This window comes from Elgaria multicarinata, chromosome 11 (genome assembly GCF_023053635.1).
Source record: "Elgaria multicarinata webbii isolate HBS135686 ecotype San Diego chromosome 11, rElgMul1.1.pri, whole genome shotgun sequence".
In the NCBI taxonomy this organism is placed as follows: domain Eukaryota; kingdom Metazoa; phylum Chordata; class Lepidosauria; order Squamata; family Anguidae; genus Elgaria; species Elgaria multicarinata.
In genome coordinates, this window is record NC_086181.1 from 10,275,408 (window position 1) to 10,299,961 (window position 24,554).

Sequence of the window (24,554 nt, forward strand, 5' to 3'; positions counted from 1 at the left end):
GAAAACCAGAGGTTCGTGTGTTTTGAAACCAAGGTGTAGCATAGTTTATGAAGAAGAACTAGACAAAAGAATGTACTAACTTAACTCTAAAAGGCTTTTGAGAATGAGAACATAGGAAGCTGCCTTACACTGAGTCAGACCATTGGACCATCAAGCCCAGCGGTGTCAACGTTGACTGGCAGTTGTTCTCCAGGGATTCCGGCAGGATCCTTTCCTAGCCTTACCTGGAGAAGCTGGGGGTTGAACCGGGGACCTTTTGCATGCAAAAAGTCCTAAGAACACAGGAAGAGCCCTGTGGGATCAGACCCCAGGCTTCTCTAGTTCAGCATTTTGGTCCCCCAGTGGCCAACTAGAAACCTCTGGGGAGCCCACAAGCAGAATATGAGTACAGCAGTATTGATTGTATTCTTTTGCAAGCCACTTTGGGATTTGTACAAATGAGAAGTGGTAGAGAAATATAGATGATGATGATGATGATGATGATGATGATGATGATGATGATAGAGGTAATCCATCTATCCATCTTTACTAGTACCCATTGATAGGCCTTTATTATTTGTATTAGTATTATTACATTTATATCTTGCCTCTTCCCCTTTTGCAAGGAACTAAAGGCAGCTTACGTGGCTCTGCTCTTCATTTTATCCTAAAAATCCTGTGAGGTAGAGTAGGCTAAAGAGTCAGTAACAGGACCAGTGAGCTTCATGGCCGCATAGGGACTAGAACCTGGATCTTCCAAGTCTCAGTCCAATACTCTAACCACTGCACCACACTGGCTCTCTCCAGCCTTATCCTCCATCCCCTTTTAAAGCCTTCCACTACCACTCCCATCTTGGGGAAGCGAATCTGAATGACCGGCCCTGACTGCTTGTGCCACCCCTTTTCCCTCCCACTGCAGGTGGCTGTGTTACTGCCATGTCCCCCAGAGCTGCGACAGCCTCCCACGCTACGAGACCACTCAGGTCTTCGGGCGCAACCTCCTCAAGTCTACTTTTACGGTTACTCGCCGGCAGCTGCTAGAGAAGTTCCGGGTGGAGAAGGACAAGCTGGTGCCCGAGAAGCGGACCCTCATCCTCACCCACTTCCCCAAGTAAGGATGGCTCCATGAAGCAGGAAGCAGGCGGGTGAAGCCGGGGAGGAGGTGCAAGCGGCTCTCCCCAGGCAGGCCAGAAAGCACCCAAGCAGAGAATTGTGACGCATGCTGATTTGGATTAGGGGGCGGGGCGGGGGAGAGAAGACCTCCATCAGTTCGGGTGCAGACGTCAAGCTCCGTGGGTCTGCTTTGCCTTTTCCCCTAGAACCGATCGGAGCTAGGATGCCCACCACTGGGAAATCCAGTCCTTTTTGGACTCCGCGGCGTTCTGCAAGGTGTATGACTCAGTTTGGGTCTCCGAGCTGAGCTGTGGGCTGTTCCCCAAACGCCGGGAACTTTTTTTTGCACGTTTCCCCCCCCCTCCCCTCGGCTTCTGTGCAAACTGCGGAACCTGCAAAAAATAAAGGTGCAAAATGCCCGGGAAATCTGCAAACTGGCCCGACCTCCTGCACATTGAGTTGGGTGCTACAACAGGGGGAAGCAGAACCTAGGAAAACTCATCAAATTTCACCACACACACACACACACACACACACACACACACACACACACACAATAGATTTCTCTGATATCCCTAACCGGAGTCAAATGCAAATGGTGGCTCAGGGGAAGGGAGCTTAGAATTAAGGACCAGGGTACCTCTGAGCATGTGCGCTGCTCATGGGTCCTCCCCATGATGAGGAGACGCTGGATTCCTCCTTCGCTTTCATGATCAAAGCATCACTGTGAAGGTCAGGATTGCTTTGGCTGCAGCTGATGCTAAGCATTTTCTTTATTGGTTGTGATAGGGCAGCAGGCCCTTTGCCTTTTCCCAGCCGTCCCTTTTGACCCGTGTTATCACTGTTTCCAAACTGCCTGCCAGGAAGCAAGGGTGTGTGTGTGTGCGTGTGCGCATGTTTGCACAGCAACTCTCCTACAGCGGTTGCTTAGATAAGCAGAGGTCTCTCCTGGTGGATCTCTGGGTGATGTTTCAGTATATCGGCGAGGAGTTTTGACTCCGTGTTGCAGAGATAGGAAACCTAGCGCCCTCCATTTGTTTTGGACTCCAGTTTGCATAAGCCCCAGTCAGCTCAGCAAGCGGTCAGGGATTATGGGAGTTGTAGTCCAAAACATTTGGAGGGCACCAAGTCGCTTACTGCTGCCCTATTGTGCAGCAGGGACAACATAAAGATGGGTCACCCCCTTCCTAGAGTCAGAAGACCTAAAAACGGTAGTCTATGTGCTGGTAACTTCGAGGCTCAACTTCTTCCAAATGATGTACATAGAGCTACCTTTGTGTCTAGTCTGGAAACTTCAACTAGTTCAAAATATGGCAGCCAGGTTGGTCACCAGCACACCTAGGGGTGACCATATTATGCCAACTTTAAAATCACTTCACTGGCTGCCGATTAGTTTCTGGGTGAAGTATAAAGTGTTGGTCATTACCTTTAAAGCCCTAAATGGTTTGGGTCCAGGTTACCTGCGGGATCGCCTTCTCCCGTACAATCCGCCCCGCACACTCAGGTCCTCTGGGAAGAATCTACTTCAGTCAACCAAAACTAGATTGACAACTGCTACCCAGAGGACCATCTCTTCTGCTGCCCCCAGACTGTGGAATGGCCTGCTGGAGGAGACTCGTCAGCTTCACACACACACACACACACACGTCTTGTCTAGTTTTGCTGATCCCTTTTCGCTTCTCCTTGCCCAGGTTTCTGTCAATGCTGGAGGAGGAAATCTATGGGGAGAGCTCCCCCATCTGGGAGGCTGACTTTACTATGCCTGCGACAGAAGGAGCCGCCCTTGTCCCCCGGCCAGGTAAGCCGTCTCTGTCGGGACCTCATTTGGCAGCCCTCTGTACTCCTGTGTGCTCACAGAACCGTTGAGCATCTCATCCTATGCAGCTGCGTTACACAGAAGCCAACCGCTGCTCCACCTAGTCCAGCCCAGCCTGCTTTCGCTGTCAGAGGCTCTCCGATGTCTCCGGCAGAGATCTTTCCTGGCCTTGCTGTCTAAGGTCCTTGGACTGGCAGTGCTTCGAACTTCTTGCCAAAAGAACCAGCAGGTGTAGGGGTGGGGGGCTCAGCCGTGGAGCGGTAGCCTTTCCCCATGCTGCCCGTGGACTGGAAGACGCGTCACATTTGTGGCAACAGATCGTTCTGATTTTTATCCATACACCGCCTTGAGATCCCAATGATGTTGGGCGGGATACAGATTTTTTTAAAAAACGTAAATAATAAATAAACAGCAGCTCCATCGCAGGCTGGAACTCCGCAGGTGCAGGCTGTTCCCCATGGCTCCTGCACAGCCAGGTGGTTGTGTGAATGAGACCTCCAGTGCCTTTTAAGGAGATTCTGCTGTCCTTTCTTAAAGGTGGGGTGGTGGTGGTGATGGCAGAGAGGGGCAGAAAAGCAAGCCACGAGCCACTTACTACAGGCAAAGGCACCGCTCCCTGCTCAAAACAAAACCAGGCTCTCTACCCAGTTCAGGGAGAGGAGAGAAACGCTTCTCCCAACACTAAATGTGGTGATCAGTCAGGACCGGAGTATAATCAGGTTTCCCCAGCGGCAATCTTCGTATTGGGGTCAACAGCCTTCACCAAGCTGGTGCCCTCTAGATGTTTTCAACTTCTGCTCCCATCAGTCCTGAACATTGGCCGTGCTGGTTGGGGCTGATGGGAGGTGTAATCCAAAACCCCATTGTAGGGCACCAGTTTGGGGAAGGAAGACAATATATGGCTTTGCCAGGGAGATCTGGGTTGAAATCCCCACCCAGCCACAAAGTTTGTTGAGCGACTTTGGGTTGTTTGTTATCTCACAACCCAGGATTGTCGTGGGCATTAAAATGGGAGAATCCGAAGCATTTTAGGTACTTATTTGTTTATTACATTCCTATACTGCCCAATAGCCAAAGCTGTCTGGGTGGTTCTCTGCTAGGTTTTCTCTGGCTGTACCTTTATATTCTAGTTTTAAGCTTTTATATTGTATTTTTGCTGTATTATTGTGGTTTTCATTTTTATGAACTGCCCAGAGAGCCTCAGCTGTTGGGCAGCATAGAAATGTGATAGATAGATAGATAGATAGATAGATAGATAGATAGATAGATAGATAGATAGCAACCCAATAATTTGTAATTTAAAAGTTTAAAACCATGGTGCAAAATAACAATAAGAACCAAAATAAAAACCAAGTATGCCACCTTGAAGTCCACGTAAATATTGAAATTCAGCCCTCTTGCTAGTTGTGGCAGAGAAGAAGAAGGAGGAGGAGGAGGAGGAGATTTCTTACTCACCTCTCCCTTTGGATCATGCACCAGATGTAGGGGTCAAATGATTCCACCTGCATTCTCGTTTGCTGATGCTTCGTGTTTTAACAGGGCTGTGTATTATTATTGTTGTTTTTCCCTGTGCAGCTATCAGCACTGTTCCTGCAGCCAGCACTCCACTCTTCAGCAAATCTCTGAGCTGCAGCTCTTCCCTGGCGTCTATTAACCTCGATGGCAGCTCATTGGATTCTGTGCCAGGTAAAGTCTGTAGGGTCAGCCGGGGAACGTCAGAAAGAAGATCCAAACGTTTGCAGCGAAGGGCTCAATATGAAGCCCTTGCTGGGAGACACCTAATTTTCCTATGTTAAAATGTGTTTTTTCTTGAACGTCCGGACGTATAAAGACTTTGTGAAACTCAAAACCTTGCATGCTGAAATGTAAGCACTTGGTTGGCCCCTCTGAAGCAGCCTTCCCTAGCCTGGGTCTTTCCATATGGTTTGGCCTACAGCTCCCATCATTCCTGATGCAGTCTGGGGCTGATGGGACTTGTAGGGCAGCTTGGGGAAGGGTGGTCCAAAGGTGCTATTTCCCTGGCAGTCAGGGGAATAGGCAATACTGAACTGTGTTTTAAGTTTGACTCTGAAGCCAAAGCTCAACGTCATCTGCCATGGAGAAGTAAAATCCTGAATCAGATGAAATGCATTCTATATGTCGAGAGAGAGAGAGAGAGAGAGAACCAATGAGTTCTGGGAGTTACCTCAATCACTTTACCCTAGTTTCAGTCCCAAACCCTTAAGAGACCGCCCACCTTAGGCCTCTTTCTTTTCACATAGGGGAGAAGAGGAAGCTTCCAGAGAGCCTGACGCTTGAGGATGCCAAGCGGATCCGCGTGTTGGGCGACATCCCGATGGAGCTCGTCAACGAAGTGATGTTGACCATCACAGATCCAGCAGCCATGCTGGGGCCTGAGGTACGGTAAGCAGGGATGAGAGTACGCAAGATTTGGGCCAACTTGGCAACACTTATCCAGGCCTTGGCTACATCAGGTTTAGACTGCTGCAATACCCTGTGCATGGAGCAACCCTTGGAGAGTGTCTGGAAGCTTGATTTGGTGCATAGACTGCACAGTGTCAGTACCAGATGGCACGTGTTCTGAAAGACCTGCACTGATTAGCAATTGGTTTCCGGGTTCAAGGTGTTGATCTTAACCTTTAAAGCCTTATAAGACCTGGCTATCCAAGGGTCTGCCTGTCTTCCTATGCACCTGCCCAGGTGTTAAGATCTACAGGAGAGGCCCTGTTGAGGAGACCATTGCACACGGAGGCCCATTTGTTGGGCATGTGTGAAAGGGCCTTCTGCTGTTTTGCCCCCAGACTCTGGAATACTTTGGCCCTGCTCCCTTGTCCTTTAGAAAGGGTGTGGAGATACATCTTCTTAATCTAGTCTTTTAAAGTATGTAGTCATTTTAGGGTGCAATCCTATGCATGTCCAGACATTAAAAAATAATAATCCTACAACTCGTAGCATTCCCTAGTATGGCTGGCCGGGGGGTGCCAGGAATTGTAGGACTTTTTTCTGTCTAGGGTGACCATATGGAAAGGAGGACAGGGCTCCTGTATCTTTAACAGTTGCATAGAAAAGGGAATTTCAGCAGGTGTCATTTGTATGCATTCAGCACCAGGTGAAATTCCCTCTTCAGTACAACAGTTAAAGCTATACTAGAGTGACCAGATTTAAAAGAGGGCAGGGCTCCTGCAGCTTTAACTGTTGTGATGAAGAGGGAATTTCCCCAAATTCCCCATATATGCAAACGACACTTGCTGCAAATTCCTTTTCAATACAACTGTTAAAGATACAGGAGCCCTGTCCTCCTTTTCATACGGTCACCCTATTTCTGTTTAAACATGCACAGGATTGTGGTCTTATTGCTTGATAGTTTTTAATGTCTTTTTTTAATGTGCTGTGGTTATATGGTTTTAAATTGTCATTCTCTGCCTTGACGGCTTTTTAGCAAATAAAGCAGTATACAAATGTTAATAATAAATTAGTGGCTTGTCACCGTCTTTAGTTCTGCCCTGACCACCACAGAACAGAGCAAGCCAGTTTCTGCAGACGTCAAGGGCTCTCATGTACGGGGCAAGGTCACAACATGGATTGCCGAACCTGTTTGTCTGCGATGCCTGCCCCTCTCCAAGGGTCTGTGGGTCCAACCTCCCTCCGTGTGGCTGAACCAGGGAGAGGAGCAGGCAGAAGAGGAGAAGCTTCAGCAAAGAAATGACGCTCTCAGGGACATCAGCCTGGTGCCTTTCCCATGCCTGCTGTATAACTTACCATGAAAAAGATTCTCTTTCCCCAAAGTGCTCTAAGAAGGCATTCCTTTTAGAATTCCTCCCTCGTATTCTGCATAACTTTTCCAGCTTGTGTGTCAGAAAACGCAAAATGACTGCAAATCCCTTTTTAAAAGCCAAACCTATTGATTGACTTAAATTAATTAAGCAGTGGCCGATTTAAGATTATTTTAGACTTCGATAGAAAATCTAAGCTTGTAAATCGTTGCCTCTTTCCTTTTGCAATGTAGGCAAATATATATAGTGAGAGAATTAGAAGCAAAGAGTTCTGGAAATTATCCCCCTCCTCCCCCCCCCCCAGAAAAACCTTGTATTTACATACCATTCCAAACCTTTTATGTTAACATGAATAGATTTCCACCAGTGCTTTTCCTTCCCCTGCAGACCAGCCTCCTCTCGGCGAATGCAGCTAGGGATGAGACAGCCCGACTAGAGGAACGCCGTGGCATCATTGAGTTCCACGTCATCGGCAACTCGCTCTCGCAGAAATCAAACAAGAAGATCCTCATGTGGCTGGTTGGGCTGCAGAATGTTTTTTCACACCAGCTGCCTCGAATGCCCAAGGAGTACATCACCCGCCTGGTTTTTGACCCGTAGGTTGGAGGAGCAGCCCATCCTGGATCCTAAAGGGGGGTGGTAGTGATGGGGGATCCCAGAAAAGGGGTGGGGAGTGCTGTGTCTGGACCGTGGCACACGATACAAAACCCCGGTTCCTTGGAATTGGGCCAGTTTTAAACCAGTCCCGATTTATTGAGTAAAGGCTCGTGAATAAGAATAGATGAATTTGTTTCCTGCATAAAATAACAAGAGACTGGAAACTGATTTGTGAAATTGTGCCCCCATCCAGTATTTCTCCAAGAACATACAGCTTCGCTTTCGACCCATGTACTTTATCACAATTTCCATAACTAGATGGAAGTTTCTTGGCATTCTATGATTGAGTCTTCCCCCTCAAACGTGACCTGATTGACAGAAGAAAGTCATGCTTGAAAGGAATAAAAAAAAATAGAATGCAGCTTCTGTAGTCTAGTGTTTTGCACCATGTGGCCTAGCTTCTGCAGTTGCCCTGTCATATAAGCCTTATTTTTTGTATTTACCCTGAGATGGTAGAGTATTTGTGAACGTTCTGCAACCTCACAACTTAGCTAATGGTGGGAGTGGTTTGCACGTTTGCCATACCATATTGCCTGGTGCATCTCCCATCGGTTCTAACCAAAGTACATGGGGTGTCCACAGTACAGGTTTAATCTGGTTTTACACTCATGACCTTTTCCCAAGGAATTCTGGGAATTGCAATTTTGTAAGGTGGAGCAAGGGCTTTCAAAGAACAACAAAAAGCCTACAGTTCCCAGGATTCTAATGGTGCTTTAAAGCCAATTCCTGTTCATCGTGTAAATAGGGGTGCGATGACACCGACCTCACACAGAAGGCCTTGCCTAGCACATCCTTCTCAAGCCAAGCGCCACTTCTTGAAAAGCCTGAGGAAAGGGTAAAAACAACACAAACTTTCCCCTATATGTGAGGGAACAAGGTAAAGGGTTTTTAAAAAATAGGTTCTGTTGTTGAGGTACTGAACTGCAGGTGTATTGGTAGATGTTTTTACACTGTGTAAAAATAGGTAATAAATCTGAGCTGACGTGGTTTGTGGTAACAGAATACAAAGTAAAGTTTATTGAAATTGAACAGATCTTTGGTATTTCAATTTAGATCAAACCTGGTTATTTTTAATAGAACCTATTTTTTAAAACCCTTTACCTTGTTCCCTCACATATAGGGGAAAGCTTGTGTTGTTTTTACCCTTTCCTCAGGCTTTTCAAGAGGTGGCGCTTGGCTTGAGAAGGGCATGCGAGGCCAGGCCTTCTGGGTGAGGCCAGTGTCATCACAAGAGCCAAGTGCTCTTTGCAATCCAGAAAAGAGACAAGAACATTCTTCTCCTGGCCCTCTGGTCCAAAACTCTCTTCGTTTTTCTTGGCAGCAAACACAAGACCCTGGCGCTGATCAAGGACGGCCGAGTGATTGGGGGCATCTGTTTCCGGATGTTCCCGACACAGGGCTTCACGGAGATCGTCTTCTGTGCCGTGACGTCTAATGAGCAAGTCAAGGTAGGGACATTTTGAGAGATTCATGGCATTCTGTGGGATGGGGTGCATATATCAGGACCAGAGGAATGATAACTGAGGCAGGCAAGAGAACTCGGTTCTCAATTGGATCATTGGAATACTCCACAGGTTGTAACCAGGACAAATCTTACACACACACACACACAAAAGTGTGCAAATTGAGGGCATAGCTAGTATTATCCCCCCACCCACCCATGACTTGCTTTCTCTGTTGCTAAAGCAGGTGTCCTGCGCGTGAACATGCTGGGCCGGAACATGGGGAAATGGCCTGGGCAGGAACTGGTTCCTAGTTACCTGGGGATCTCTGAGGAATGCAAGAAAATCAAGTCTGATCAGTTGTTTGTTTTAGAAGAAGCAGTGGCCCCACAGAACTAAACCATTTGGGTGTTGGGGCAGGTGCTAAGGACAGGGCATCATGCTGCCCATTTACTGGTTGCGCATCAGAGACCAGTGCCCAGGAGCAAAGTCTCAGCTGGCCAGGGTTGGGCGATGGGATTTTAAACATTTTAGAATTTTTTTAAAAAAAATCTATAAAAATTTATAAGCTGGATGGTCATTTTGTTTTGTTTTTTGAGTGCTGTACCATGCACATTGCCTCGCCCACCTCTGGGTTGATTTTAGCCTCTGTCAGCCTCCCAAGCCCAGGGGAAACCTCTGAGGAGGAGGAGTTGGATCCCTCAGCGCACCTACAGTAGGCCTGGGGCAGCTTGAGGGGTCCTGTAGCAAGGATGAGGTCCCCCAGACCCCGTTCAGCCCCATTCTGAGCCCAGCTGTGATCCAGGTGGGATTCTCAGAGCTGCTATCAGAGCTGCTCACCTCCCTCCGCCCCAGCTCGCCAGAGCACCAGCAGTGACGAACCAGGTGGGATTCTCAGAGCTGCTATCAAGGGGGGGTTGCTCCTAACTGCCAGGGAGCCTTTTGCCCAGGGTATACTCATGAGGAAGATGCTACTCAGGAATGGGGTCTCCCTGTGAGGAGGAGGACCCAGCTGCAACTGGGGAATCTGGGCCGGCTGGCGTATAAGCTCTCAGTCTTCCCCAGACCTGTGCTGTCAAGAGCTCCCAGAGAGTGATTTTGCTCCAGCTATGGGCTCAGAATGGCCCAAGGGCTTAAACTGGATATGTGACCTTGTGCAAAGTAAAAGAGCAGGCCGGATATCAAGCAACAGGGAATTCCAGTCGTGAGGAGCCATGAAAGAGAGAGGGCACAGGCAAGGAATGGAAGATGTACCAAGAAGGAAGGTGCCAGTAAACACGTGGGGCTGACGGAGAAGAAGACGCGCGTGAGGAGACGCCAGAGGGGGGAGTAAGGAAGTGGAGACACTTAAAAGTAAACACAAGAGCTTGAAGAAAGCAGGAAACAGCGGCAGTGAATGTTAAAAGAATTGAGAAACCGTTACAGCGGTTATGTGTGAGAGAACTGACTGCTTCAGAAGCTTTAGTAGCCTCAGATAAGAGAGACAATTTTAAAAAACAAAACCACACAGATGTGGTGAAGGTAGTTTTTTACAAGAGAATAGGCATGTGGAGGTAAGCAAAGCAAGGAATGGAATCCTTGTATCCTTGTTTTCAGGCTTGGAAATGGAAAAAGCAAAGAGTTATGAAGCAGAACAGAAGAGGGAGAAAGGAAATATTGGAGAAGGGTGGGGGTGGACTTGCACATTTCACCCTCTGCGTCTTAACGCCAACTGGGAGGCAGTTCATCTCACTTGCTGAAGTTTGGGAGATGCACAAGTTCAGTGGAGGCTGGTGGCTCCAATGTCAGCGGGGTGGTGAATCTACTCCAGGTTTCAGTCAGGGCCAGTCAGAACACTAAAGGAGTTATCCAGGATGCGAAAGCACCTTTAGCGTTCTGACTGAAACGTGGAGCGGATTCATCATCCCACTGACACTAGAGCCACCAGCCTCCACTGAACAAGCTCCTCCTTTGCACGTTACACCAACAGAATGAAAAGTAGATGAGCAAGTGATTCAAGCTCAATCCTCACTGTTTGGGGAGTAGGCCCCACTTAGCTCTGTGGGGCTTTCTTCTGAGTAGATGTGTATAGGATTGCACTGTCACCCATCTGCTTTTTGAAATAAACAAAAGGCTGCTGACAAGGACGCAGTTCCTCAAGGACAATTCTCTGTCACATCTGGGAGTGACCTTGGATTCCTCTGGGCATCCTTTAAGAGAGGTGTCTCATTTGTGCCACATGTCTTCCACCTCCACTTTAAAACAAAAGTAATGGTCATTCATTATACATGCTGCCCTTGGGTAAGCTTATTCAATCTCATGGCCTCCAATATCATCTGTATGCCGATGATACACAATTATATCTTTCATCTCCGGATCTTTCTCCTGATGTTCATGATCGTATCTCGGCATGTCTTTCAGCTATCTCAGCTTGGTTGCTTCATCGTCGTTTGAAACTTAATATGGCAAAGACTGAATTGCTTGTTTTTCCTCCTAAACCTTCTCCTCATCTCTCATTCTCTCTTACTGTCAATGATGTCACGCTTACTCCAGTCAAGGAAGCTCGTAGTCTTGGCTTTATATTTGACTCCTCGCTCTCCTTTATTCCTCATATTGAGGCAGTAGCTAAATCCTGTCGTTTTTTCCTGTATAATATTGCCAGGATTCAATCATTTTTGTCTGTCTCTTCTGCCAAGACTCTTGTTCATGCATTGGTTATTTCTCGGTTGGACTACTGCAACCTTCTTCTCACTGGCCTTCCTTCTTCTCACATCAGTCCGTTGGTTTCTGTTCACCACTCTGCTGCTAAGATCATCTTCTTGGCTCGCCGCTCTGACCATGTCACTCCACTTCTGAAATCTCTTCATTGGCTTCCAATTCACTTCAGAATCCAATATAAACTTCTCCTGTTGACCTACAAAGCTTTTCACTGTCTAGCTCCTTCCTATCACTCCTCTCTCATCTCACACTATTGCCCCGCTCGTGCTCTTCGCTCCTCTGATGCCATGTTTCTCGCCTGCCCAAGGGTCTCTACTTCCCTTGCTCGGCTTCGTCCATTTTCTTCGGCTGCCCCTTACGCCTGGAACGCTCTTCCAGAACATTTGAGAACTACAAGTTCAACCGCAGCTTTTAAAGCTCAGCTAAAATCTTTTCTTTTTCCTAAAGCTTTTAAAACTTGATTTTGTTCTGACTTTATACTGTTAGTTTTACCCTACCCAGTGCCTGTTTACCCTACCCTGTGCCTGTCTGCTTTCTCTTCCCCTCCTTATTGTTTTATTATGGTTTTATTAGAATGTAAGCCTATGCGGCAGGGTCTCACTAGTTACTGTTTTACTCTGTACGTCACCATGTACATTGATGGTGCTATATAAATAAATAATAATAATAATAATAATTCATCTGACAAACTTATTAATTACCTCAGAATGTCTATTGATCCTTATTTTACCTCAGAATTAGCTTTAAAGTGATATACTTTGATTTACACCAGTGGTTCCCAAAGTGGGTGATACCGCCCCCTTGGGGGCAGTGAGATTGCATGGGAGGTGCGTTAAGGGACAGGGGGGTGCTCAAGTGGTCTTTTCTGTGCCAGGAGTTTTGGTTACAGAAGGAAATTTCTGATCACTCTCCTGCACTATGGAGAGTGGTTCAGAAGCTCCTGGTTGCATTTCCAACATCATATTTGGTAGAATGTGGTTTTAGTGTGGTCTGCCTACTTCTCTCCAAGCAAAGAAATCAACTCCAGATTACTAAACGCGGTGATTTAAGACTCATGTTAAGTGACTTTAAACCAGACATTGGGAAACTGGTATCACTTCATCAAGCCCATCCATCACATTAAGAATTGACAGAACAGTGAGGTACTCTACCCTAGTTACTAAATGTGATATCTAATATTCTTGCTAAATGACTATCAGACTTTGAAAGGATGATATCACTGGATCAAGTTCATCAATTATGTTTAATTGAATAAACTAAAAAAAATGTAATTGGATTTTGAATAAATATTCAATTAATTGTTACTGTTCTGAATTTTATTGTTATTATCTTCCTTGGTGGGTCGTTGAAAACCGCTATTCTGAATAATGATTTTTATAGTGTAGGGTACAGGGCACTGGGCATGAGTTTGTGGAACCAAGGGGGCGGTTACCTGAAAAAGTTTCGGAACCACTGATTTACACGCTCTTTATAGTTTATTAGTAGAGTTTTAAATCACATAGGTTTTTTTTCTGTATTTGTGTATAATGGCAATTTGCTAAGACACAATAAGTGTGTGTGTGTGTGTGTGTGTGATATACTTTGATTTACACACGATAACATTCCACATTTTCCTGCATGAATCCTGAGTCATTGGACTTTCCCTGAAATCGTTTTTCCTCCTCCTCTTGTCTCCCTGAAGGGCTATGGGACCCACCTGATGAACCACCTGAAGGAGTACCACATCAAACACAGCATCCTCTACTTCCTCACCTATGCTGACGAATATGCCATTGGCTACTTCAAGAAGCAGGTATTACTACGGTACCACTGCTGACGATGGTTTAGAACTGGCTTTGCGTTGAGCTGTGTGCTGTTCAGGGAATCAGATTGAAAATATGGACGGGCCTGGCTCCCCCACCCAGAGCTTGGAAGGGGAGGTTACCAGGGCCACGTTCACACAGCACGCCAAACCACAGTTTAGCATGACTTGTGTTAGCGGAAACAAGCTCCAAGATCTGGCAGTGACTTTTCCCATTCTCCACGTTGGAGACAACTTGTGTTAACTCATAAATCAATTTATTTCAATTCATTTCATTTCTGTACTGCCCAATAGCCGAAATTTTCTGGGCAGTTCACAGCAATTCACAAAATCATAGATACAAGGTAATAAAATACACCATAAAATTTCAATATACAAAAGTTCGATCCCAGCAAATTTTTGCACAGAGTCAGCTATGTGTGCTAGAATGCTTCCTGCCCCACTTCTAGTTGAGTACCAGCAACTTGAATGTGATGGGATGAGTGAGGAGGAGTTGGTTCAAAGCCTTGAGAAGGGCGCCGTCTCACTGCGTGAGTGGCTTCTGTCTCTCATGGCTAAGACGTGGTTTGCTGAATGGGCTTCTTCTCTCCGGCCTCCAGGGTTTCTCGAAAGACATCAAGGTCCCCAAGAGCCGGTATCTTGGCTACATCAAGGACTATGAGGGAGCCACCTTGATGGAGTGTGAACTGAATCCCCGAATTCCTTACACAGAGCTCTCACATATCATCAAGAAGCAGAAGGAGGTGAGGAGGAGGGAACGTGGGGGCGTTGTGCCTCACTTGCCACCGGCTCTTGGGTCAGCCAGATTTTGGGCGTATTTTTTGGTGAATGAACTTAGGTTGAGTTACTCTCTTGAAGTTGCAGGACGAGTAGCCATGATTTTAAAAACCACTTCTATGGGGCATGTGCAGAAGTGGCGTCCAGAACAGCATTTTATTTATTTATTTATTTATTTATTATATTTCTATACCGCCCAACAGCCGAAGCTCTCTGGGCGGTTCACAAAAATTAAAACCATAGTAAGACAACCAACAGGTTAAAAGCACAAATACAAAATACAATATAAAAAGCACAACCAGAATAAAAACCACGCAGCAAAATTGATATAAAATTAAAATACAGAGTTAAAACAGTAAAATTTAAATTTAAGTTAAAATTAAGTATTAAAATATTGAGAGAAGGAAAAGGTCTTCAACTGGCGACGAAAGGAATACAGTGTAGGCGCCAGGCAGACCTCTCTGGGGAGCTCATTCCACAACCAGGGTGCCACAGCAGAGAAGGCCCTCCTCCTTTGGCAGGGGCTCATGGAGAAGGGCCCCTGTAGATGATCTTAAGGTCCGGGTAGGTACATATGGGAGGAGGCGTTCCTTCAAATAACCTGGCCCCAAACCGTTTAGGGCTTTAAATGTCAATACCAGCACTTTGAATCGGGCCCGGACCTGGACTGGCAGCCAATGAAGTTGTAAAAGGACTGGCGTAATGTGATCTCGCCGGCCAGTCCCTGTTAGTAAACGGGCTGCCCTGTTTTGTACCAGCTGAAGCTTCCGGACCGTTTTCAAAGGCAGCCCCACGTATAATGCATTTCAGCATCCTGAGAAACACACCTTCGATTCTAGCCTGTCGGTCCCTGGGAATACAGAACTTAGTTTCCCACCCCTGAGTTGGATGACCCACTAGTAGCCTCCCCCTACCTGGTGCCATGGGTGAGACTACAAACTCCCATCGTCCCCGCCAGCAGGGCCCTTAGGTTGTGTGTTTTTTACACATCTGGAGGGCACCAGGTCAGGGGAGGCTGCATTTAGGATCTCTTCTAGCTCCAGTTCAACAGGAAAAACTCAAAACACGGACAATGTTTATGCTGCCTTTCTGAAAAGGGACCTAGATCCATCTCTGGAAGAAAGACCTCCCCTCCCTGATGCTGCTTGTTGGGGGAGAGGGGCAGGGTCCCAAAGTGAGGCCTTCTGGGAACAGAATGGGAGCCTTGTTTCCTGAGCTTAGCTTTGAAACTGCCATCTCTCCAGGCCCGTGAGCAGCATCAGCAACCTTCTCTCTCTCTCTGTCTTGTTTAAACCCGTTACTGTCGCTGGCCTTCCTTCCTGTTCACATTTCTTTGCACCACCAAGTCCTTTGGCCTGGTTTCCTCCGATGTCTGTACCGCTTCATTCCGCGCATGGAGGCTCATGGAACTGAATCCACTTTCGTGCAAAAGCCTACTTTGCATTTGGAAAAGTAGAATGTCAGGTTACATTTATTGGTCCTGACATGCTAATTTTCTATGTGTGGGGTTTTGCTAATCCTCCCCCTCCGTGTATGGAAGATCAGGCAGCATAGCCCAAACACAAGTGTAGCACCTCAGTATTGAGCAAGGCAGCCCTGGGATCTTCCCTGGGGGAGTAGCCCACCCAGTTCTGGTCCTTGTGCCTTTTCTCTATGCCAGGGACAAGGAATCTGTGATGCTCCAGGTTTTGTTATACTCCCAAGTCCCACCAGCCCCAGCCAGCATGGCTCATGGTCACAAAGGATGGGTGTTGTGGTCTGGCAACTTCTGGAGGGCGACACATCCCTGCTCTGTGCCCTGAGGCACCTTGGATGTCTCCTCTTCCCTTGATTCTGAGTCATAGAATCATAGAATAGCAGAGTTGGAAGGGGCCTACAAGGCCATCGAGTCCAACCCCCTGCTCAGTGCAGGAATCCACCCTAAAGCATCCCTGACAGATGGTTGTCCAGCTGCCTCTTGAAGGCCTCTAGTGTGGGAGAGCCCACAACCTCCCTAGGTAACTGATTCCATTGTCGTACTGCTCTAACAGTCAGGGAGTTTTTCCTGATGTCCAGCCGGAATCTGGCTTCCTTTAACTTGAGCCCGTTATTCCGTGCCCTGCACTCTGGGAGGATTGAGAAGAGCTCCTAGCCCTGCCATCCTTTGCCCATCGCCTTGGCTCCGCTAACCCTGCGGACGACATCTTCCCATCCCTTGAGGACTGCCGCCTTGATACTGACCTTGGATCAGCTTCCTGACTTTAATGCTTCCTGAAACATCCCGTTTCTCCCTGCCTTCTCCCCCTGGGCCTGATCCTGCACGGGTGTTCTCAGCATGTTGACATTCCAAAGAGAACTTTTCTGGATTTTGTCCTTGAAATCTTTAGCACCAAGGGAATGACTCTTTGGAGTTCAGTACATACAAATAATGAAAACAGGATGAAATGAATATTTAATGTTTAGCGCAGGTTTTTTTTTAAAGAGAACATTCATGTAGTTGGAGCAGGACCTTCAACACTATCATGGCTGCTGGCCGCTGTTTAATGAACTGGCTTGGAGTGTGGAGGCTCGGAGTGTGGCAACGAGGGACAGGGCCTTTTCGGTGGTGGCCCCCAGACTGGAACGATCTCCCTGACGAGGCTCGCCTCGTGCCAACGCTGCTATCTTTCCGGTGCCAGGTTAAGACTCCTCTTTGCCCAGGCATATGGCAGCACATCTTAATCACCCACATGTTTAGTTTTTTAACGGTTTTTAATGCTTTATGTGTTGTGTATGTTCTGTGTGTTAAAATTTTAAATTTTGTATACTTGTTTTTATCTCAATTTTAGAATTTCTGTAAACCGCCCAGAGAGCTCTGGCTATGGGGGCGGTATATAAGAGTAATATAAGAGTATATAAGAGTAATAAATACATTTTCATCAGCGCCAGAGCTTGGCTCTATTTCTGCAGTGCATTCATGGTACTTTCCCTCCCTCTTTTCCACGCCTGCGCCAGTTGACATTTTCCCCCTTTTCTTTTTTGCTTGTTTTCCCCAGATCATCAAGAAGTTGATAGAGAGGAAGCAGGCCCAGATTCGCAAAGTCTACCCCGGCCTCACTTGCTTCAAGGAGGGTGTTCGGCACATCCCGATCGAAAGCATTCCTGGCATTCGTGAGTCTAGCGGAGCTGTCACAAGGCAGCCTTTGGGGATGTTTGACATTCAGGGAGCGGCCATGTCTTGGGGAGAGGCATCAAATGTACAGCAGTTGTGTTTTCAGCCACAGGTTGGAAGAAAGCTTTCGCCAGATCTTGGCTGTGTCTTCTTCCTACCCCTTTTGCTGCTTTGGGCCATCAGGAACTCTTTGTCGGAGGGGCTGGGAACTCTGGGATGACTTGGCCTGCCTTGGCTACTCTCCGCCTTGAGCCAGGATGGGAACAGGGGGGTGCCACGTAGGGCACGCAGTTTTACCTGTTCTTTTCATGGAACCCAGATGAAACAGTGGATGTCCTCAGTTAGTGCCTGAGCAGGGTAATGGACTGGATGAGGGATAATAGACTGAAGCTCAATCCAGACACGATGGAGGTTCTTTTGACAGGTGGTTCATCTGCCCAGTTGGTTCTGGAGGGGGTTGCACTCCCCTGTGAAAGATCAGGTGAGCAGCTTGAGATTGCTTCCTGGCTATATCTATGTCACTTGAGCCCACTTTTATTAGTTTAGGCAGATCTACCAGCTGTGACCCTATCAGAACAGAGATAGCCTGACGACACTTATCCATGCTCTGACAACCTTCTGGTTGGATTACTACGATGCATTGTACTTGGGGCAGCCTTTGAAGACAGCACAGAAACTACTAAATGGCTTGGGACCAGAGTATCTAAAGGAACGTCCCCTCCCGTATGTACCCAGTGGAGGTATTGGGCAGATTAAAAAAAATACAACAAGTATGCTGATCAACTTCAGGCAGGAAAATGTCTTAGGCCAGCCCTGTTGCAGTGGTAGCTTCTGAGGTTCTCTGGCTCCATCTGCAATTTTTGCCCACATTTTTAGAGTGGATGACTGAAATCTTTTTCTCCGCCCTTGCATGCTGCCTTGGGTGTGCCTCCTTTCCAATCTTCCAGTTCTTTTTGGGCATCGGGAATTGCCACAATTAAAGGCTGCCTTACTTCTTTCTGTGCTCTCTTGAACTTCATTTTCGCCCCAGGACCTTTCTTCATTGTTAAGCCTCAGCCTAGGGATGTGTTCATTCCATCAGTATCTTCAAGACTGCGAAGAGATCATTTCCCAGGATGCTGAGGAACCACAACCAGCTCCCCTACATCTAGGGTTAGGAGGGAAAGAATCATCCTATCACAGAATGTAAAGCAGCCATGTCCAACCTATGCTGATGTAAAGCGTAGGCTAGAGTGAATCCTTCCACCTCTCTCTCTTTCTCTCTCTCTTTTCTCTCTCTTTATTACCAGTTAGCACCAGGACTGTGGGAACTACCTTTTTCTCATGAACTGGCCATGGCTTATTGGTTTACTTTAGAATAATGTGTAACTCTTCTTCTCTTCCAGGGGAAACAGGATGGAAGCCCCTGGGGAAGGAAAAAGGGTAAGTAGCGTGACACCTCCTGTACTTCTTTCCCTGTCTCTTATCCTTCCTCCCTGCCAGCAGCAAGATCTTTACCTACCTTGCAGAACAATTGTGAGGCTTACTGACTGAATGCATGCAGAGGCCTTTGAATACTCCAAAGCAGTGTTTGTATTGTTATTGTTTAAGGAGCTGACGGAATAGGATAGAAGACCCCAAAGAAAGAGACACTGTTCAATGAGGACAAGCCCACTCCAAGTCTCCCGCAAAGGGCCCACTGTTCATTAAACACTATAGGCCTGGTGCACTCTGGGAAGTGTAGCATCTCTTAACTTTCCCCATTCTAATTTCCCCAAGAATATCATCTCCTTCGTTGCAACCCAGCTGCTTTGGGGGTTTTAATAGACTGCGCTGTAGATTTCAAAAGGCCACTGGCAATAACACCCTCCCTTAACAAAAAAGCTTCTTGAGATTTGATTGAACGTGTATGGAAACACAGCCAAGCATCATGAGCGTTTGTGTAAGTGGACAGCAGCAAGGTGAGCAAACCCTCTTATAGCAAACCCTCTTTGATTTTCTCTTCCAGGAAGGAGCTCAAAGATCCGGACCAGTTGTATACTACCTTGAAAAATCTCCTTGCGCAAATCAAGGTGACTTGGCTCAATCATAACTAATTTAGCACACACACACACCAAAAAACTATTACAACAGTGATACTGGATTAAATTGGAGAACTTTTCCAAAGTGAATAAAAAACAAGTAATTGCAGGGGTGAGGGGTTGGAGCCAAACACAGAGAGGGTCAAACAATAAATTTATCAGGACCAACTAAGATACACAATGTGATGTGCAGGCTTTTGAGTTCCACAGAACTCTTCTCGGGCTAAAACATTAAGCAAAAACATTTAAAAGGGTGACAAATATATTTCTGTCCTCTGCCAGAAAGTGCTTTCTCCTATTTAGTTTTTTGTTAACATCCAACCATAGGAAGAATTCGGTGTAACTTATTAGCCTGCGCACCACTGCCTGCCTTGGTTGGTCCTAATAAAAGTATTGCTTTACCCTCTGTGTTTAGAAAGCTACTGACTAATATGCTGCCTTTCTCCCATTTGCTAGACCCATCCCAGCGCCTGGCCATTCATGGAACCAGTGAAAAAATCGGAGGCTCCTGACTACTATGAAATCATCCGCTTCCCCATTGGTAGGTAGCTGGATCTGGTCCTTGCTTGGAGCACTGATCAACTTTTCTAGGTTAAGAGGGGGGTCAGATGGGAGTCAATGCAGCTGATGTGGAAATACTTCTTGTTACAGATGCCTAGATTCATGGAGATTAGTTTTCTTTAGGATCGCAATCCTTCCATAGAGCCAGGGAATGTAGTTTTTGGTGTCATAGTCAGAACAGCGGTCAGATTCCTAAGAATAACAGCTTGACTTTGGGAGGCAAAGAGAAGTTTTTTACTCTACTGAGTGCAGAGATGAGCTCAGCATGATGAGCTTAGCACTTCAGGCTGCGTGAACCAAATGGTCCTAAAAAGAATCTTTTTTAACAACAAAAACAAAAAATTATTTCCTCGGTTCCTTAAAAGTATATTTCAGGTTGATTTTTGTTTGTTTGTTTTTGTTTTAAAAAGGGAGAGACTGTATAAACACAATAAGAACAGTCTGGTGGTTCAAAGTTTGAATATAAATGCCCGGCCATTTAAAAAAAGAAAAGAAAGCTTACAAAATTCAGTAGGCGTTCCTAAAATACCTTATTACCAACCCTAAAGCAAATCCAAAGAGTATTCAAAATGAAGCTATAAACTAGCCTTCCCCAACTGGGTGCCCTCCAGATGTGCTGGAATACAATTACCAACATCCACAGCCAATCGGCATGAAAGAAATCATGTTTTACTGAGGGTCTATGTGTCTGCCCACCTCCCCTGGCTATCTCTCACTTAACTATTCCACATTCCCCATATGGTTCGGGTTCAGGTTATTTGAAAGAACGTATTCTCCCTTATGAGCCTGCCCGTGCTTTGAGATCTTCTGGAGAAGCCCTTCTTTCAGTCCCACCTTCTTCACAGGCACGCTTGGTGGGAACATGGGAGAGGGCCTTCTCGGTGGCTGCTCTGGTGCTCTGGAACTCTCTTCCCGGGGAAGCTAGGCTGGCTCCCTCCTTGATGGGCTTTCGGAAGCAGGCTAAAACTTTTTTTGTTCAAGCAGGCCTTTGGAGAATAATCCAGCCCTCCATCTATGTTAATGTCTTATAATTTTATTGTGTATTTTTTTAATTGTTTATGGTTTTGTTTCCCTCCCCCCCCCAATGTATATTTTAAACTTTGTAAGGCCGCCTTGAGGTCCAGCATTGGGCAAAAGGCGGGATACAAATAATAATAATAATAATAATAATAATAATAATAATAATAATAATAATAAATTCCTGTTGATGAGGAGCAGAGTTTATAGTGAGCTGTGAAGGCCTCATTGTTTGTTTGCTTGTTTTGCAACCCCTCACACCGGTGACCTTGTCTCTCCCGCCCCCTCGTCTTCCTGCTCCCGCAGACCTCAAGACGATGACGGAGCGACTCAAGAACCGCTACTACGTCACCAAGAAGCTGTTCATTGCCGACTTGCAGCGCATCATCACCAACTGCCGCGAATACAACCCGCCGGAGAGCGATTACTGCAAGTGTGCCAACACGCTGGAGAAGTTCTTCTACTTCAAGCTGAAGGAAGGGGGCCTCATCGACAAGTAGGAGCAGCCCCCGCGGGGAGCGTCCGCCTCCGCCCCTTCCGTCTCGTTGGAAACTCTTCCAGCTTGTGAACGGCTGGACGTTCTTCCTGGCTGCCTTTTGCCGCATCGCAACGCACAAACCAGATGTGGTTGGCTGGACGTAAGAGGTTCCCCCTGGCGTGAAAAGGGGGAAGGCACCCGCAGACGGCCATCTCTGAACGCTTCTCTCCCTTTCACGGCCTGGGATCTGTTCTCAGCCTTGTTCATTTCTGAGCCTTATCACTCCGTCCGTTGGGTCTTCATTTCCAGAAGGGAGTAACTGGGAGGACTTTGGAAGATGGCTTTCTCTCCTTCTTGCCAAAAAGGGTTGCCTGAATCCTCACGTAAGCATCTTGAGATCGAACGAGGGACCTGATGCAGCTTCTCTCTCCCCTGCACACACACACACATACACACACCCGTACCGACCACCCCAATTTCCCTTTTGTGCCTGTGGGTCTTCCGTAGTCCCATGCTACCGGGCCTCTGGAGGGTTTCATCTGCTTACCCGCCATCCTTGCTTTAAGGTTCAGCCATTTCTTCTTGACATGTGAATGTACAAAAGGAGCAGTTTGGGGGGCAGAAGAGGACCAAGAGGGTGGGGAGCTGCAAAAGCTGCAGGGGGTTCTCCCTGCTCCCCAAGAGCTTTTGCTGGGACTGTATCTGAAGCCTTCCCTTCCTTCTGGCCGGTTCACAAGTGTCCACTAGCTCACCTGAATGCAGTTACCTTTCCTACAGAGGAGAGGAGCCTGTGAATCGTGGGGCTTACATCTCATTGGGCTACAAGAGGCAGGTAAGCCAACGGGTGGGGCACACAAGAATCCCTTCCCCCCCCCCTTATAAAACACACACACAAAGCACTTTGCCCTACTCACTAGACTGACCAAGTTCTTGGCCCTCACAAAACCCACCAAAAACTTGGTGCTGGATCAAAACTTTACTCTCTGCTAAAGAATGGTTGAGGTACACGGACGGTGGCTTCCCCACATTCTAGATCAGAAAGAGCAAATGTCTTGCCTCCCATCCCATCCCAGACACCTCTACTGGGTGTGTGTTTTCTCCCAACACTCCAATTTACGGACCATTCCAAATTATGTTTCCGCCCTGCTCTTATTGAACCTCGCACTTCTTTGGTCTGCTACAACCATGGCTGATGGTTGTCTGTGCTGAGACCTCTCCCTCCCGTCCCTGGCTTTCTATCAAGACTAGTCAGACCTCTTCTTTCAGCTTTGGTGCTGCCTCTGACCATGTCAGTGGAGTTGATGACTCTCTCTCTCTCTCTCTCTCTTTCTCTCTCATGCCCTCTCACATGCACTTCACTGCACATACATCGGTGCGTGTCTGTTGTATTGGTTGTTTCTCATGCCTTGATTTAGGGAGCTTAGAAGAGATTTTGTTTTATTTTTTTCATACGGGGGGCCCAATTTTGCTGCTAACCAGACACTTTAAAGGGATTGTGCTGCCATGTTGCCAGACCCATGCATCCCACTTGCTTGCTTCAGAATTCCTGTAAATTTTGCCACCATGTGGTGACATGGGGGTATAACCACCCATTGTTTTCCCATTGAAAAAGCAACAGTTCCTTATCTCAGGTGGATTTTACCTCTGACTCTTTAATTTAGGATAGGGGAAAGGTAAGGTTCATGGAAATATTAACTCCATAAGAATTACAGACATCGTGGCAAAAGTTCCCTGCATCGTGGGGTGGAGAAAGGAAATGTATGAAGTTCCCTAGATTTAGCCTTCCCCAACCTGTTGTACTTCAGATGGGTCCTCTTAGCATTCATTCCCTTTGGCCATGCTGTTTGGGGCTGATGGGAGTTGAAGTCCAAAACATCTCAAAGGGCACCAAGTTGGGGAAGGCTGCCATAGAGTGGTAATGTAAATTTATTTGTGGCCTCAACTAAATGGGATATGTGGGCTGCCGACCATCTCTTTTCTCCTCTTCCTTCTAGCACTGCCTGAATTTGCTTGGGTGATGGGAGGAAGCGTCAGGGACGGGAGGGCTTCTTCCTCCTGGGCTTCTTTCCTTCTCTCTTGATTTGACAGATTCATTCAGTAAAAGTGGAGAAAAGAAACAGAAAAACTGGGTGAGTGAGGTGGGAGTCCAAGTGGCACACATTGGCTGGGTTCACACAACATAACAAGCCAGAGTGCAGGTTGAGTACGAGCTGTCATTGAACCATGGCTTATTATTGAATCATGGGTAGTTGTGTTGTATGAATGCAGCCTCACTAACAAACCATGGTTTGAACCACAGGCAACACGTGAAGCAAATCCATGGTTTGTTATTGGGTGGTAAACTCTGGGTTGTTTGTGGTTAACAAACCATGGTTTATTAGCATGGCTGGGTTCACAGAACACAACTACCAACTATTCAAAAACCCACAGTTCAGCAACAACCCATACTCTGGCTTGTCGTATTGTGTGAACCAGGTCGTTTAGCTGCCAGTCACTTTGCTTCTTGCTTGTGGGTAGTCTGTCCAGGTAGACTTTGCAGGGTTTAAGCATTTGCTCTAGAAATCCTAATTGGGTTGGAGGTTCAGTGGGATTCTCTGATTAATACCTTTCTGGGGATTCAGTGTAAGATGTAACATCATATTGCTTCCAAACCAGCCATCAGCGTCCATCAGTGCTGAGCCTTTTGCCTCAATCACAAAGTCTAAAGAAGTTTCGATGGGAAATAGATTAATGATGTTCTCCCACCTCATCCTGGTCTCTTCTTCCAACCTTCTGCACATTCATCCTCTCCTTCCCCTTCCCCTTCCTCTCATTATAGGGGATTTATTTGCCTGCTATACATTTGAGGAACCTTATAATGGAGTGGAGAGAGGGAGGGAAACATTTAAGTGGCGATCCACCTGCCTTCTCTTAAGTGACTGTTGCCTTATGCCCACCACATTTGTGTGCTTAACCTGTACAATTGGAGGGCCTGGGTCTGCCATTCTGGGCCTTTCGATAATGTTGCCATTCCATTTTTTAATAAATAAAAGGAGCAAAATAATAAAGAATATGTCTGAAGTAGAAAGGTGTGCTGGCTTCTTTTAAATCCACTTCTATCTATCTATCTATCTATCTATCTATCTATTTATTTATTTATTGCATTTCTATACCGCCCAATAGCTGTAGCTCTCTGGGCGGTTCACAAAAATTTAAATCATCAACTACAATTCAAGATATAAAACAAATCGCAATATAAAAGCACAACCAGAAA

The 24,554-nt window shown here is 46.7% G+C and overlaps 1 protein-coding gene across 1 annotated transcript in view; it reads left to right on the forward strand.

Moving 5' to 3' along the window:
* KAT2A (lysine acetyltransferase 2A) overlaps positions 1–24,368 on the forward strand; it is a 40,122-nt gene extending 15,754 nt beyond the window's left edge. Inside the window, exons 6-18 of the mRNA XM_063137316.1 lie at positions 899–1,090; positions 2,784–2,890; positions 4,484–4,594; positions 5,170–5,306; positions 7,069–7,277; positions 8,660–8,786; positions 13,159–13,269; positions 13,878–14,021; positions 17,070–17,184; positions 18,571–18,607; positions 19,173–19,236; positions 19,702–19,786; positions 21,130–24,368. Coding sequence (XP_062993386.1) covers positions 899–1,090; positions 2,784–2,890; positions 4,484–4,594; positions 5,170–5,306; positions 7,069–7,277; positions 8,660–8,786; positions 13,159–13,269; positions 13,878–14,021; positions 17,070–17,184; positions 18,571–18,607; positions 19,173–19,236; positions 19,702–19,786; positions 21,130–21,323 — 1,633 coding nt within the window. The 3' untranslated portion in view covers positions 21,324–24,368. The remainder of the gene's footprint in view (positions 1–898; positions 1,091–2,783; positions 2,891–4,483; positions 4,595–5,169; positions 5,307–7,068; positions 7,278–8,659; positions 8,787–13,158; positions 13,270–13,877; positions 14,022–17,069; positions 17,185–18,570; positions 18,608–19,172; positions 19,237–19,701; positions 19,787–21,129) is intronic.
* The last annotated feature ends 186 nt before the right edge of the window (positions 24,369–24,554 follow it).